This window comes from Halichoerus grypus, chromosome 4 (assembly GCF_964656455.1).
Source record: "Halichoerus grypus chromosome 4, mHalGry1.hap1.1, whole genome shotgun sequence".
Classification (NCBI taxonomy): Eukaryota; Metazoa; Chordata; class Mammalia; order Carnivora; family Phocidae; genus Halichoerus; species Halichoerus grypus.
In genome coordinates, this window is record NC_135715.1 from 80,313,755 (window position 1) to 80,330,869 (window position 17,115).

Consider the following 17,115-nt stretch of genomic DNA (forward strand, 5'->3'; position numbering starts at 1 on the left):
AGGTGTGAAAAAGTACAAGTTAAAAAGCTACTATGAAATATAAGTTGATATATTAAACATCTAGTTGAAATGAGAAAAAGGTAAAAAGAAAAAACAGAGAAGAAGCATAAGCGAAAGAATAAAAAGAAAAAGAGAGTTGTATCTGAAAAATAAGCCGTGAGGCAATGCCTGGAGCTCAATATACTATTTTCCCCTGGTGTTGGGCTTTTACAGTCTTATGGGGTCCGTAGACTTGTTGTGCTCTTGTTCTTCCAGCCCGGCTTCTGGGGGAGGGGCCTGCCGCCTGGTTTCTCGGGCAGCCCCGCCTGCGCGGAGTTGCCCCGCCCTCCGTCAGGGGGACGGGCTCCATGGAGACCAGGTGTGTGTGTGGCTTTTGCTCCCCGGCGGCTCTCGGTGCCTCTCCCGAGGGTCGGAGCAAAGATGGCCGCAGCCAAACCTCTGGCCCAGAGCAGAAAATTCACAGTCTGCTCTCCTCACTAAACCTTCCAGGACAAACAGTCTCCGTTTCTGTGTGCGCCGCTGAAAACCGCTCCGAGAGGTCGGCCCAGGGCCCCGGGGCCTGTCCCTGCCCTTTGTGCTTCTAAAACCCGAGCGGTCCTGGGCTTGTGCGCGCACCCACCTGCAGCTCCGGGATCATGTCTGGGCGCTGCTCTAAAGCCCTTTCCCCGCCGCTAACGCTCCGCCAGTTTTTGCCTGGTCCCCGGCGCAGGTTCTAGATTTTTTCACACTGCCCGGGAGAATAGCGATTATCCACTGGCCGGGCTTGTGGTTTATGGCGATCGGAGCAGAGAGACCCTTCCTGGGCTCGCTGCCCATGACCTGCTTCCTGGCTCCACTGCTCGGGCACTCGGCCGGGCCAGGAAGCCCCTTTAGCTCTGCGGCTCCTCCTGTCCCGGGACCACAGTGTTCCACCTAGAATTCTGCCTTTTCATTTCCTGAGCCCCTTTCAGAGAGGGATGTCGCTCCCTAGAGCAGATTTCTAAGGGTTACGGTTTTGCGCTCCGGTGTTACATCACTTTCCAGGAGGCAGCTTGTGGAGGTTCCCCCGCTTCTGTTTATCTTCCAATATCTCCCCGCAGATTCACGACTCCACATGTCCTACCTTGCAACAGGCTTTTCTGTTTGTAGAGATCCAGATTATATTCTTACATCTCAGACTGATTTCGTGGGTGTTCAGAATGGTTTGGTAGATATCCAGCTAAATTCAGGGACTGGTTGAAACGGGCTCCCCTGCTCCTCCGCCATCTTGCCTCTTCTCCCCCAGTCTAGTACCTTTAAAAATGACCAAAGTGACACCGTGCTGCCTCGGTTAGTAGGGCATGTGGTTACTGATGTCGTGAGTTTGAGCCCCACATTGAACACAGAGTTTACTTAAAACACAAAACAAAAGAAAACAAAAGCACTTCCAAAGGACCCAAATCAATTAGGCTCCAACAATTGAGCTGGTCGGTGGTGGGATGGATCCTCTGGCCTGTTCATCAGCCGCTGCACTCAGATGATGCAGGTGCTTCTCAGCCACCCGGGTTCCCCCTCTAGGAGCTCAGGGTCTAGAGGGAAGATGGACAAACATGAATGAAAAACGTGAATGAAAAGAGCAGTTGCTCCATAGGAAGAGAGCAGGGGCGACAACTGGGTCCCGAGCTCCGGCAGGTGAGGGGTCTGACAAGGCCGTGCTGAGGTGACATTGAGATTTCCTGAGGCAGGCCAAGGAGACACCCCAGCACAAATCCAAGTATATGCAGCCAGCAGAGGGCACCACGCTGCAGAGGAGTGGAGGCCCAAGCTGATGTTGCCAGAGTGGAGGTCAGAAAGGAGGCCAGGGTGGCTGGAGGAAGCTGAGGAGGAGAGCAGAGAGGGAGAGGAGGAGGGGCAGGGCCTGGGGCAGGTGGACAGTCTCAGTGCCCTGCTCCTAGTGCTGGGTCACACCACATCTCCCCACACTCGGTGGCTTTGCCCACAAACACTCACTGGGTCACAGTCTCCGGGGATCAGGACCCCAGCAGTGCTCAGCAGGACCTGCTTCACTTAGAACCCGAGCTCACTTAGGGGTGTTGGCGGGATTCAGTCCATCTCGAAGGCCTGAGTTCTTCTGTCTGTTGTTGGCCCTCGGTGCTAGGCCATGTGCACATGCCTGTGTCATGGTTCCACATAGGGGCTTGTTTCCCAGTGTGGGGATCTGAGCGAGAACACGGATCAGGGTCAGGGCATGGAGCTTTTATAACCGAATCTCGGAAGGGGCTTTGGGTCATGTTGCCACGTTCTGTGGAATGGAAGTGAATCACTACGTCCAGATCACACTCCAGGGGAGGGGGTTACACAAGGATGTGTACACAGGAGGTGGGGATCGGCGGGAGCCACTGAGGGGAGAAGGGGGAGACCCCTGCCGGGTCAGTGCCTTGCCCAGAATCAAGGACTGGTAAGAAGGCTGGACCAGGCACGAACCCAGCTCTTTGAATGTCCTCAAAGTTGGGGCCCTGGATGCACCTAACCATTCAGTGGGGGCTCTGGAAAAGGTCGTGTTGAAGTAAGTGGCTACAGACATGGAGATGGTGTGGGGGTGAGGGTGAGCATTGATATCCTACAGGAGGCATTCCAGCACGTTCTTGTCTGAGGAGGAACCAGGTCCTGGCAACCCACTGAGTGGCCCCCCATCCACATCACACCCATTGGAAAGGAGGTAATGGCTCGCAGCACAGGACAGGCAGACTCTAGGGGTAAGGGTGGATTCTGACCTTCAAGGGCCAAGGCTCCACCGCCTTCTTTAGGGTTTGCTCTGGAAATTAGGAAGCCTAAGATCTTGGGAAGCTATTGCCCATCCCTCTGTCGGAGGGGCTGCCATCTTCTGGGTCTCCAGAGTGTGAGCCCTGGTGTACACACGTGCACAACATGGTGAGCGTCCACATGCTCACACGCACACACGCACACACACACACACACACACACACACACACACACACCCCAGTAGGGACTGTGGGGTGGAATCTGACCAGTAGCGGACTCAGAGAAGGTGAGAAGAGGAAGAAAATGTGGTTGGAGGTATTTCCTACATGAGACACCACTCCTCCAGTTTCATAGATATCATCCCACATATGCCTGGGACGTCTGGAGGAAGTCCATGCTGGAATACTGTGCACTGGACAGACCAGACACAGACCGTCCCTGACAAGCACAGTGGCTTAGGCAGGGTCAGACCAGGTAAGAGTGGAGAGTTGTGTCCGAAGCCGGGTGTGTTTCCGAGCTGGGGCCCTGGCTGCACCCAGACCTTCCCTGCGGGCTGTGGTGAGGGGTACGCTGGTGTCACTGGGCACAGATGTGGCCTTGCATGCGGACCGGGGATGAGCAGCCGGCAGCCCAGAGCACTGTTGGTGGGGGCGTCAATCCAGGAGTGGACTCAGGTAGGGGATCCCAGGCAGTGAAGTCACTTCCTTGACCACAGACCCCAACAGAACTTGGAACCCCCGTGACCAGGCACCCACATTCTACTGTAGTCCCGTATCAGGGTCACTTGACTGGAGACATCCGATCGTGAAAGATGTTCTCTTGTTGTTTGCCTACTTCCCGGGGCTCTGGCTTCCAGAAACCCCAGGGTAAGGGCTTTTTCACCTGCTGCAGACATTGGTTCAAGGCTCGCCCCCGCTGCCTCAGGGCATTTGGCAGGAGGGGCCATAAGGTAATACAGAGAAGGCCGGGCCAGGCCAAGCCACCTCCCTGAGCCACCCCAGGGCAGCCCCATCCCCTCCTCTTGAGTTTCCGGGAAGGAGGGATGTGTGGGGAGGGCCCCTGGGCTGGAGGACGTCGCAGGGCAGCGGATGCCCTGGCGGTGCCTTCATGTTCACACCGACGTCATGGTGGGTGGGGGGCGGGGGGAGATGAGGATCCCTGAGGGCCTCTCACCTGTGCCAGAGTGAATCCAAGGCCCTGAGGCTGTGTCACGTTTCTCTCCGCGGTGGAGGGCTGTGCATCCTGTGGTGTGGTGTGTGTGTGGAATGGAGTCCCTGGGTCCGAGGCCCAGCGAAGGTAGCCGCACAGGGCTCTGAGGCCTCGTGCCTGGCTGCCTGGCACTGTCTCTACAGAGCTCCCCACAGGAGACGGGGCAGGAGCTGAACGATGAGGGCCTCCGCGCTCCCTCCGTGAAGGACAGGAAGGTGCCCCACACTGGCAACAGAGTCCAGCGCTGGCTCAGGGTGAGTGCAGGTGCTGGGGTGACCCACCCCCCAGGGCCCCGATGCAGCAAAAGGGCCTCAGGTCCCAGAAGCCAGCCTGCTACTGCCCTGGGCTCCCTCCCACAGTCCTGCTCCATCTGAATCTGCATCCCCATCTCCTCCCCAAACTTGCCCTCGGGGCCCTGCCCCTGCCTGGGCCAGATGCACCGTCATTGTCCACGTATTTGTAGGAACATCAGAAAAGACACCTTAAACCATGTCTCATCCCATTCATCTAGAATCGTCTTGCACTGTGCTATGCATTTTCCTAACTAGTCCTCCAGGTGTCCCCTTTGGCCTGACAGTCCTTCCCCATCTTCTCCAATCTTGCACATGATCATGGTGAGTTGGGAGAGTTTTCCCCAAAGGGACATGGGGCTCATGGTACTGTGTCTCCTGCTTTGCCCTTGGGTTGTGAAAGTCCACATCCCTGGGGCCCCTACAGGGTCAGGAGCAGGGGCCTCATTGTACAACATTCCAGAAGGCCAGTCAGTTACCACAGCCACTGAGGCCTTGACTGATGCAGGGCTTTGATGGGACTCCCCTCTGTGGCCAACTCACAGTGCTGCACTAAACATCCTACATGCCCTACTATCCTGAGCCCTCTCGCCTAAGAAAACGTGTCTGTGCTCTCATCTCAAGAATGGGGTATGTTGTCAGAGATCACGGGATCGGTGCCGTTCATGCGGGGAGGTGGTGTCCATACTCAGCTAACAACCTGACCTGACATAAAACGTGTTCCGACATCATCTACTTCAATTCCTTGTATGGATGTCAAGGACCTTTTTTCTTTTTCCTGAAAGACTTACTGATTGGTTGATTGATTGATTGATTTGAGAGAGAGGCAGGGGGAGAGTGGGGAGAAGCAGAAGGAGAGACAGAATCCTCAAGCAGACTCTGCCCTAAGTACGGAGCCCTACGAGGAGCTCGATCTCAAGACATTGAGATCGTGACTGAGCCAAAACCAAGAGTCTTAGGATTAACCCAATGAACCACCCAGGCACCTCATTGTTTTTTCTACCATGGGCCCTCCTGTCCCACCTGTTGCCATAAGTCATTGAGATCTTGGGGATTTGGTCTGCGCTCCCACCCCCAACCCTCCTGGTGGCTACAGAGCTGAGTGCATGTCTCCTCCGTTTCACCTCAGGATAAAAATGGCTCAGCCACAGAGAGGAATGAGACCCGCGTGCTCTGGACCAACCGGGCTGACCTGCTGGAGATGCGAATAACACCTGGTGCCCGCCTTCCTAGGCAGAGACCTCAGCTACATCTCCACATTCCTGGGCACGAACACAGCTTTTGCCACCACCCCGAGGTGCTGGACCTCTTCTTTACAACGTGAGCACCCTGCCCCTCCACAGCCCAGTGAGATCTGGCCACCGCCTGGTTGTGAGTCTCAGGAATGTCACCAAACTTCCTCGAGCCTCGGTTTGCTCCTCTGACTGGGGCAGAGTTATTATAGGGACTCAGTGGTGTCCTTTAGGGAAAGTACACCTGGGGGCCTGGGCCTGCAGAAAGGCCTGCTAGAGGGGCTGTGGTTGTGCTCATTTATCATTGTCCTGCTCCTCACGAGGAATCCTCTGCCTCATCCCTCACTGTCACTATGGTCTCCAGCTGGGCTGTTTTGCCATTTGAAAGGGAGATTTGAGACTCCATCTGGGGTCCGTGTCCTGGGTGAAACCAGAGCAGGGATCCCTGGGGCTGAGCAGGGGGCCCAGGCCCACTCAGGTATCTGTGATGGGGTGGTTGGGGCCCTTCCATTCATCAAGCATTCAGGAAGCCCCACTCAGTGCAGGTGCTTCCCTAGGAGCTGACTGACCCCTGCACAGAGCAGACAGCACCCCAGGGCTCCAGACTAGTCAGACAGTGACACTAGACATGATGAGAGGTGGCATCCACAGGACATTTCATGTGGTGCCCCTCTGGCCTCCTCTAGATATGGGTGCATTCTCTCTACTTCTGATGAGCTCGGCGGAGCCCTGGAGCAGCGGAACATGTGAGTGAGCTTCGGCTACTACGGGAGGGAATTCCCTCCCCATGAGGGCAACGAGGGGACTGTGAGATGGGGGGCTGCTGGACCCTCATCCCACACATCTGCGACTCCTGTTTTAGGAATCTGGGAAAAAGGGGAGCTGTGGGTGGGCTGTGGGCACTGTGGGAGAGCAGAGGGGGCTGGAGGACAGCTTCAGCCCCTGAGAGAGTCATTGCCCATCCCTGCCCCCTCCCAGCCCTGTCTCTACCCCAATCCCGGGACCCAGAACAAGGAGTGTGGGGCCATCACACTCAGCGATCTGGTGGAACCTGGACACTGGGTGCTCAGCAGGTGCTCAGGAGACCCAGTGAGAGCTCAGGGACAGACGTCCCCCACCCTGTGGGAGAGGAGTGTCAGTGGAAAGAGACCCACTCATGGCACCTAGTGAATGAGGCAGCATTAGGCACAGGAGGTAAAGCTGGAGGTATTGGGAGGGTCCTGGGAAGGCCTGGCACGAGACAGAGTCCCTTTGCTCCCTCCTTGGCTGGATATTCACAGAGCAGTGATGTGTGCAGTGAGGGCAATGAACAAGGCCCGACACCACCCCTCCCTGGCCGCATGCAGTTGAATCCAAGTGGCAAGTGGGCAAGGACACAGACTGAGGAGTGTGCCCGGACTCCCCCAACAAGGACAGAAATGGCCACACCATTGATCAAGGGCTCCCCCTCACAAAGGCTTTTGGCAGCCTGTCCTCTGTGACCAGGCCTGTGTCAGGCAGTCCTTCCAGATCACAGGTGGACAAGGAGTAGGCCCGGTCTCTGACATTCAGGGGTTCCCTGGGACATCTGTGTGGGAGGGTGCCTTGTCCTCTGACTCCCTGCCTACCTGTCTGTCCCCAGGGCCATCTCCTCCATCCTGGGCACATGGCTGGACCAATATCCCCAGGATTTTTTCCAGCCCCCAGAATTTCCCCGCCTGAACGTGCTGCTCACGTACATGGGCCTCCATATGCCAGGCTCGGACCTGGAACGCCGTGCCCAGCGTCTGCTGTCACAGCTGCAAGCCCTGGAGCCCCCGGAGCCAGAGGCTGGGGGTGAGGAGGGCCGGGGGTGCCTGGCGAGGGCCCGTGGAGGGGACCGGGCGGGCCACGCAGAGCAAGCCTCCATAGAGTGCGGTTGGGCCGGGAGCAGTGCGTAGTCCCAGATCCCTGTCCCCATGGCCTGCCGTCCGGGGAGACCTCCCAGGGATCGGATCCTGGACTCAGACAGCACTGAGCGGAGGGAAAAGTTTCCTTCACTTAGGAGGGACGTGGGAAGCCCATCAGGCCGACGATACTTTCTCTTCTTGGAGCTACAGCACCAGCCCCGGAGCGAGATCCGGAAGGAGCGCAAGAACTGGGCCCAGCTCGCGCTGTGGCCCCTGCTGTCGCCTCAGAGCCCCCGCGGGCCGAGCCCGTCCCTGCTGCGGGGGCTCAGCCACTAGGGAGAGCAGGGGCGCCCCCTGCCCCGCGGGCGCCGGCGCAGGTGCTAGTCAGAGCGCTCGTTCACGCTCCTGCGCTGGAAGAGCCACCCGCACCGATGCCCGACCCGGAGGTCGAGCAGGGTCCAGGCCCTGGTCCTGGGGTCGCCGCCGGGCCCGAGCAGGCCCCTGCCTCAGTGGAGCAACCAGCCCCGGCCCCCGAGCAGCAGCTCGTGCTGGCTACAGCCCCGAAGGACGGCTTCCCCTCCCCTGTCACTGCATTCTTTGTAGTGTTTGTGGTCTGTATGCACCTGTATAATGGCTTCCTGTACTTTGTTCGTTAAATGAAGTAGAATCTGAGTTTACATAAAATTTTACTCTGATCCTTTTCTTTTCCTTTTTTTTTAATAAAGATTTTATTTATTGATTTGACAGAGAGAGAGAGAGAGAGAGCGACAGCAGGAACACAAGCAGGGGGAGTGGGAGAGGAGAAGCAGGCTTCCCGCTGAGCAGGCAGCCTGATGTGGGGCTGGATCCCAGGACCCTGGGATCATGACCTGAGCCGAAGGCAGAAGCTTAACAACTGAGCCACCCAGGCGCCCCTACTCTGATCCTTTTCTTTTCTTTCTTTCTTTCTTTTTTTTTTTTTTATAAAGTTTTTATTTATTTATTTGACAGGGAGAGACACAGCGAGAGAGGGAACACAAGCAGGGGCAGAGGGAGCAGGAGAAGCAGGCTTCCCGCTGAGCAGGGAGCCTGATGGGGGCTCAGTCCCAGGATCCTGGGATCATGACCTGAGCAGAAGGCAGAAGCTTAAGGACTGGAGCCACCCAGGTGCCCCTCTGATCCTTTTCAATTGTATATCCAGGTGCCATGAGGTACACTCAGAGTGTTGCTCAACCATTCACTTCTAGAACATTCCCATCACAGAGACCACTGCTCTTCTCCCTGTCTCTGTTGTTTACCTGTTCTGGGATTTTCCTGTGCCTGGAATCCTACAATATGGCCTTTTGTGTCTGGTTACAGAACAGAAGAGTGATTCATAATGTTTTTCCATTTTTTATAAAAATAACATTTTTATTACAAAGGAATGTTCCTGACAATGCAAAGATTCTGGGAAGCCACAAAATGAAGTCTTTTCATTATGTGGGATAGGTTCCCATTTATAAGGATGCCTCGAAAGGCAGAAACCACAAGAGAAATGTCTGGGTCCTTGAGACACCTTTAAATTCTTTCATTTTCCTGGATAGACCACGTTTATCCTATTGTAATGTGCATATTATAAAAATGTTAAAATCTCACATGAAATCTTCCCATTTACTACTAATATATTTGGTACTAAAGTAAATAGTTCTTTAGGTATTAGCCAGATTATGTTTATTTAGTAAAATAATCATTTGAATATGAAGAAAAGAAGACACATTCCTTCTCCCAAGAAATAATCACCCTTAACACATGAGTCCATCTTCTAGTCCTTTCCCTCTGAGTGCTGTGTGTGTGTGTGTGTGTGTGTGTGTGTGTGTGTGTGACATGGTGGGGCAGGGGGGTTCCAGGGCTGGGCTCTTGATCTACCTGACGTCCCCACAGTGGACAGACACTGTCACTCCTGTCCCCTGGGGCATTCTCAGTGGCCACAGAGCATTTCCTCAGCTGCCCCAGCTGTTGAACAGTTGAGCCATTTATACGGATTTGCCTCTCAGAATTACACTGAAAAGTACATCCGTGCCATAAATCTCTGTTTCTTTAGGACTGATTCCTAGAGGAACAAATGGAACCCCCTTGAGCCACATTTCTGGAGTATTGGCCGCAGACTCCTCTATCTATGCTCTCTTTATTAAGGTGGCGCCTTGTTTGGGAAAGGAGGGACCCCGGAGACTCGAGATGAGCCCTGAAATCATGAGGAGGACAAGCCAGCAGTGAGGCCATCAGGGTCCCTGGCAGTGACCCACAGAGCAGGGAAGAGCCTGCCCACACCCCCCTCAGGGGTCCTCCCCCACAAGCATCCCTGCCCCGAGTCCTGGGACACACCTCACGCAGGCCCGTCCCGGGACGCGCCCCAGCCACTCCAGCCCCTCCTGCGCCATAACTCAGCTTCTAACTCGAGCAACCAGGCCGTGCTCCAGGCAGCAGAGGGCTGCATGTCGGGCCCCTCCTGTCTGCTTGCGCCCTGGCCATCCTGGCTGGAGCCCATCGTCTCAGGGAGGAACCTCGGATGGCAGCGCGGGTCAGTGAGTTACAGACATGCGTTCATCCGGATGTAGGGTTAGTGGCGACAGCGAGAACCACTGGCACCTCTGTGAGCACGAGAGACCTTTAGAAAGCACACTGGGTGCCTATGGGAGCTGCAGGATGGACTGAGCCTCAGCCAGGGGCTTTGGCACTGGGCATAGCCCCTCCACAGCCCTCAGGCTCCTCCAGCAGTGACCCCCTGCCCCTGCCTGCCCCAACCGTGGTGTCCCTCAAGTTCAGCTTGTGTGAGAGAGGGGGCTGCACTTCCTGCTCAAGACACCATGTGAGGAGAAGGGGGAGACCCCTGTCCTCCCCCAGCGGCAGGTGAGGGGGAGTCCACTTCACCTGAACCTGTATGGGAGGCCATGGCCAGTCACCCCTGTCCTCTCTGCCACAAGATAGAGCTCCCCAGGCACAGAAGACAGATCCTCAGAGAGAGAACACTGGGGGCTCTCCCTGCAGGAAGAGAGAAAAACACCATTGGATGGGGAGCAGGAGAGAGAGGAGAGCTCTGAGCACGAGGGGGAGGGCTGCCACACTGGGGCGCTGCCGTATTGGTCAGGGGCACAGGCTCTGTGTGGGCTTGTAGGGGGTGGCCAGGCTTCATCCTCCCGAGGTTTCCATCAAAACCAAATTCACCTCCAGAAAATACTTTCAATACCAACCACCAAAAGCCTCTGGGATCCTGGCAGCCAAGGAGGCCCGAGTTGCCATGTACCAATGATTACACGGTGGGGGCAGATGGGGGACAGGCATGATGGAGCTGAGGGCAGCTCATTTTGTCTGCTATGGAGGGACAGAGCCCCATCTCAAGGCACCCCAACATTTGTTCCCAAAGCAGGTGACAGTTCAGGGAGCTCCAGGCTGCCAGTGTCCACACTGGGGATTGTCCATGCCCAGGACACAAGCTCTGGGTGATGTCCAGTCCCAGGGCTCGCCTGGGTCTGATGGGTGAGCACCAGTGTTGTGGGATCCCAACTGAGGGACCTGTCACCCATAGTGGAAGTGATGAAGGCTTTCTGGAAGGACAATTGAATCCGGGGGAGCTGGGCTTGCCGGGCAGAGGGGACAGAGTGAGGCCGAGGCCCAGAGCCCATGGCCCCAGCGGGCTCACAGTGGGCTAACTTAAACAGGTACAGCTAAGGATTACTGAGTGTCTTTTGAGAACATGAATCATGTCAGTCAATCCCAATAACAATTCCACGAGGAAGGTAGAAATGCTGTCCCCTTTTGACTAATAAGGGAATCCAGGCTTTAAGGAACTTCCGACTTCCGTGCTCCACAGTGAGGCCGAGGCAGGATTTGACTCCAGGTTCCTGCCACCCCTGGGGGCCCCACCTGACAAGAAGGCTGCATCCAGATGCTTCAGAAGGGACTTCTCAGGTCTGAGGTTACATGAACCTTTGTGCCTGGTGCCAGGGAGAAACCTCCTCCTGCCCAGATGAAGGCTGGCTGGTACTGGGAGAGCCTCAGGGCCAAGGCCTGCCGTCGTCAGACAACAGGCCCAGGCCCAGCCCCAGTCAGAGCGGGCACCACTGCCCCCTGAGTTCAGTGAGGTCCCCAGGCCTCGGGGTTTGGATGTGGAGTTTGCACACCTGAGTTCCAGGGAGGAGCCGTTTCGATGGAGCACAGAGTCCAATGGCAGAGAGTCAGCAGTTCTAGCCCCTGTTCAGCCTCTTGGTAGCTGGGTGATGCCAGGCGGGGCTCTGAAGCTACAGACCCCATCCCTAAAACGGAGAACGTAACGGCTACTGCTACATGGGTTGTAGAAAGAAATGACTGGTACAGGTCCTGCCTGGAGCCTGGAGCACATGGGGAGCCAAGAGGACAGACAGTCCTGTTGGGGACCAATTTACCCATGTCTCTGTTCTTCCACTTGTTGATTCTGGGGTCATCCTTGAGAAACAGATGCCAAATCTAAGGTGAGGGACAGTTCTTCTAATGCTTTCTTCTCTGAGGTCTATAGCTTTAGCTCTTAAATTTAGGTCTGTGATCCATTTGGGGTTCATTTTCTGTCTCACGTGAGGTGAAGGTCCACCTTCATTCATTCATTTATAATTTCCTGTATCTGCACGTGTAAGAAGGGACACGATTTAGTCACTGTAGTACCTTAGGTTGTTACTTGTACGGAGTTGTCAGTAGATCCCAAAGACTTTAGAATAAATCATCCGGAAGCAATTGCCTGATTGTAAAGGAAGTCCCAGAGGAGATTCACTTGTGTCTTCTGTGGAGTCTCAGAGCAGGGTCCTTGTTGAGAGCACACACACCTCCCTCTGGTGGCCACAGGAGGCACTGCAGGAGCACAGCGGGGCTCCCTGATCTGTCTGTGAAACAAGCCACATTCCACCTGGGACATCTTCAAGGATTCCCGGAGAGATCAAAAACAATTCTGTACAATTCAGCGTTTCTAGGCGATCTATGAAGAAATAGGCTTCTTCCCAAGTGCACTATTTCGAGAAGTATTTTCTGAGCAGCTGAGTCAGACACTGGTTTCCAGAACAGAAAGTAGAGAGAACCGTGTAGGCCTCCCAAAGCGCACAGGGTGTAGGTTGGGAAAGTATTGGGAATAATTGGTCCACGCCACAGCTCTGTACATCCGGCTTAAAGAAAACAGTACATTAAAACAAGCCATATTTATGGATTCCTTTGATTACATTAATCACAAAACATTTTAGAGAAATTGAAAACTATCACTGAGCATATCTGTATCCTTTCTTCTAAGTTACATGGCATCAACTTATATTCCCAGTTAATTTTTCACTTATTAGGGGAACATGATATGATATATTGAACCCCTAATGACTCTATAAAATTACTCATAGAACTAACAGATGAATTCAGTAAAACTTAAGGACACAGATTCAACATATAAAAATGAGTTTCATCTCTATACACCAATAAGAAGCTATCATAGAGAGAAATTATGAAAATCATTTTTAATTTATAATCACTGAAAAAGAATAAAATCCTTAGGAATTATTTTCATCAAGAGGTGAAAGACCTGTATACTGAAAACCATAAATCATTAGTGAAAGAATTTGAGGAAGACAGAATTAAGTCAGAAGGCTTCCCACGCTAATGGATCCCAAGAATATATGTAATCAAAAGGTCCACATTACGTAAAGCAATCTAAACATTCAGTGCTTACCCTACCAACATGTAATGGCATTTTCAGAAATAGAACAAATAATCCTACAAAGTGAATAGTACCTCAGAAAGCCCTGAGTAACCAAAGCCATCTTGTGAAAGAACAAAACTGGAAGCATCATGCTTTCTGATGTCAAAGTGTATTACAAAGTTGTAGAAATCAAAACGGTATGGTATTGACATACAGACAGACACACAGATCAATGGAACAGACTGCAAAGCCCAGAAAGAAATCAACAATTAATTCGTCAATTAATTTACAACAAAACTCCAAGAATATAAAATAGGGGAGCAACAGTCTGCACAATAAGTGGTGTTGGAAACACTGGGCAGCCACAAGCAAAGGAATGCAACTGGATGCCTGTCCAACCCCATCCACAAAAAGGACGTCAAAAGGTAGCAGACTTCAACAAAAGAGCTACACCCATAAAATGCCTAGATGAAAATGGGGCAGAATGCTCTTAACAACCCCCCTTTTTTTAATGGGTTCCATGACCAAAACGGGGCTTGAACTAAAGATTCTGAGATCAAGAGTCAGATGCTGTGCCTGCTGAGCCAGCCAAGAATCTATTAAAACTATGGAGCACAGAGGTGTCAGAATATCTCTATTCATTTGTTCACCTTAACACACAATGTTTTTGGAAGAGTGTTTCTTGATATCGTTCTTGATACTGATTTTTGGATTTAACACCAGAAGCAAAAGCTACAAAGCAAAATGAACAGCTGGGACTACACCAAACTAAAAAGCTTCTGCACAGCAAAGGAAATCACCGATCATCAACACATTGAAAAGACAACATACTGAGTGGGAGAAAATATTTGCAAACTACCTAACTGAAAAAGGGTGAATGCGTTTCTGGGCCAATCTTTGGAGACCTGACTTCGCTTCTCTGCCTCTCGCCTGCTTCTGTCGGTGAAATTGCTGAAGTCATGGAAGAAAGTACCTGTCCTGGCACACGGGTAGTTGGAGAAGACAAGAGAGGAGAAGGAAGGCCTACTGCAGTCTTGTAGGGAGACCCCCAGGTGGTGCTCATGCCAGCCGCAGCCTCATATCTGGCCTCATCCCCGCTCAGAGGAGCACCAATAATGGGGAAGGGACGTCAGCCAGACATGGTCGGGCTCAGGTGGTGATACTCTACCGAGTCTCTGATCTGGAAACCTTAGCCCCTTCATCTGTGCCATGGTCTCATGCGCCTAGTGTCTTCCTTCTGCCCTCAGAAGTCTTTCCTCATAAGGTCCAGCCCTAGGCTCTGAGTGCTGCATTCACCCATGGAGCCCACCAGGTAGTGACTCTTAATCCTTAGAGCCTCCCTGCAGATGGCATGGAAACTATACTCTGGAGATGATGGATTTCTAGGAGTTTCTGGGGTGAGTAAGTGACATTTTTCAATCCAGCAGTCTCAGATTTTGTTTTGTGGAGGAAGATACTGACCCTGACAGGGCACACAAAGTCCATTCAGATGCAACGTGTTTCATACATATGCATGATCTGAAAGGAAAACTCAAACCGCAATTTGTCTCATTTTATGTCTACTCAGAATGATGACCAAGGTTTGCTATCTTCCCTTGTAGCCCTGTCTCCTGAAGGAGGCTGGTGCTTCCCCATGTGGCTCTGTGTGGTGTTCCATGCCTCCTATTTCTAGGGATCTGCACGTATAAACTTCTTCCTTCATAACAATCTTTTCTGTGCCTGTATGTCTCACCAGACTCGACTAAAACTAATCCCAGGTACATTTTAAAACAGCAAAGGAGTCACTCATGTCAACAAGCCGTGAAGTTCTCACACATGTAGTAACAGAGTTCAAAGGGGTTTCAGTTCATTGACTTCATTTGTATGAGCATTAGAAATCGTTTCTCAGTAGATCACATACAGATGTAATGACAATACATTCATTGCAGAAAGAGTGAATTACGATGCAGCACCATTTGTCAGATTATGGTTGAATCAGAACCATAGGTTGCATTCATATGCAAAATTGGGTAAAAACTCAACAACAGCTTATTGGCTACATGGGATTTACAACAGAATATTATATATGTTGCTATTATTATTATGTATAAATTCTGAGCTATCTATATGTTATGTATAACAAACTGAATCTACCTTACTATTAATAAATTGAGAGGTCTGTCCCCTTCGAATGTATAACGTCTTTGTAAGTATATACAGCAAGTATTACAAGTAACGACACATATTTTTCATAGATCCATTTCGTTCTGGAGAGCTGGCTATGGAATCTTTGCTTGCATGCCAGTGTCTACACACCAGCGGAAGTGCTGCAGACATTTCCAAGCATGCTCCCTTCCAGCTTGCCAGGATTCACTGCTGGGGACTCAGCCATCGCTGTCGCGACAGACTTTCAGAATGTCTAGTCGGGATCCAGTTGCTGGTCAGGGGATCAGTGGGGGGCCCAGCCGTTCTAACTGGGGGAGACACCACTCCTTGTTTTCCTTTCCAAAGGCAGAGGGTCCAGGTGAAATGACAAAGCCTGTGCCTATAAAGCTTATAGAACTTAAAGATAAGGATTCAAAGATAAATTCAATGGAAAGGTCGGTCACAGGGTCTATTGCCCGTGTGATACGAAGTGACTTGTGCCAGGGTGGCTTTTGCAGACCTCAAGCATTGGACATACATTCAGAGCTCCGCTTAATGCTCCCAGCCAAGAAATCAATTGCTTCCAGGCCGGGGTGCAGGGACTGTGATGTGGCCGAAGGTACAAGAGGGCTCCTGGCCCGGCAGGCATTCGCTTTGACTCTGCGGTAAACTCTAATGCAGAAGTGGGTTAAAGGCTCTGAAAGGTCAGGACATTGACACCCCGTGACTGTATCACCCCCTGTGGCTCTCCCTGTCCCTTCTCTCAGTGTCCTCAGGGGGCTCCCTTAGCAAGAGCCCACATGGCCTTGTGGGAACAGATCCTACTTTTCTAGCTGTGCCAGGGTAGTCTGAGTGAGAAGGGAAGGTGACAAGGAGAGAGTCGCTTCTATAAACAGTCCACAGTGGAGAGAGCTTGTAAGTGCTGTCTCCAGAGGAGGGCCCCGCATCAGCTGTCATGGTGAGCAAAACCAGGGCTGTGAGAAGGCTCATCCCTGGGATGGGGCAGCGCTGAGATCCTGGCCTAGGAAGCTGTCTCTGTGTGCTTTCCTCAATGGCAGGACGGAGATAAGACAGGTGACACATTTATGTGACGTTTCCAACCATGAGCCCTGGATCCTCTTTTGTGTCCTGGGAAGTGTCTGCTTTTTAATGATCTCTCTGGACACCTGGGGAGCTATTTACAGGGAAAATACCTTTTATCCTCAAATTCTCCATGCACCATGAAGAAGCTGATGGCTTACTTTTCACAATTCCTGGATGGTAATTTATGTTCTTTTCTGAGTTAGGTAGGTAAATGTTTCTTTCTTTCTTTTTTTTTTTTTTTTAAGATTTTATTTATTTATTTGACAGAGAGACACAGCGAGAGAGGGAACACAAGCAGGGGGAGTGGAAGAGGGAGAAACAGGCTTCCCACGGAGCAGGGAGCCCGATGCGGGGCCCGATCCCAGGACCCTGGGATCATGACCTGAGCCGAAGGCAGACGCTTAACAACTGAGCCACCTAGGTGCCCCTAGGTAAATGTTTCTTAGAGGGAGAGAGAGGGAGGGAGATTGATGATAGATAGATGACAGATAGATAGATAGATAATGATAGATGATTTATAGATAGACAGATGATAGATAGATGATAGATAGATAGATAGATGATAGATGATAGATATAAAAAATGGTTAATTTGGTTTTCTTATTTATAGTCAGGAATTATTCTATTAGAAGGAACACATTTTCTGCTTAAAAGGTAAATGAGTGTTTATACCTTACATATTCATAATAATAATAATGAACACATTTTGCTTTTCCTTTTGACCACAATTATAGCCTCTCAAATGTGGGACAGTCCTCTCAGTTCAATTTCCTAAGTGCAGCCGTCGAAAATAAGACAATGTGTCCTTTTGTCTGCCTATGTTTTTCAGCATACTTCCTATTGGTATAAAAGTGTAAAAAGCATTTGGTAAATATTCTACACATAGTATAAACATATTCATCAAGTTCTGAGGAGCAGTTTTCAAAGTT

At 51.9% G+C, this 17,115-nt stretch overlaps 1 protein-coding gene across 2 annotated transcripts in view; it reads left to right on the forward strand.

The window, feature by feature from the left end:
• Positions 1-8,004, forward strand: part of LOC118538868 (uncharacterized) — a 43,055-nt gene extending 35,051 nt beyond the window's left edge. The window contains exons 4-8 of one of the 2 annotated variants that reach the window (XM_078070624.1): positions 4,074-4,184; positions 5,350-5,540; positions 6,139-6,198; positions 7,074-7,267; positions 7,531-8,004. In XM_078070624.1, coding sequence (XP_077926750.1) covers positions 5,422-5,540; positions 6,139-6,198; positions 7,074-7,267; positions 7,531-7,976 — 819 coding nt within the window. In that variant the 5' untranslated portion in view covers positions 4,074-4,184; positions 5,350-5,421 and the 3' untranslated portion in view covers positions 7,977-8,004. The other variant, XM_078070625.1, reaches the window with a different exon arrangement.
• Positions 8,005-17,115: the final 9,111 nt, after the last annotated feature.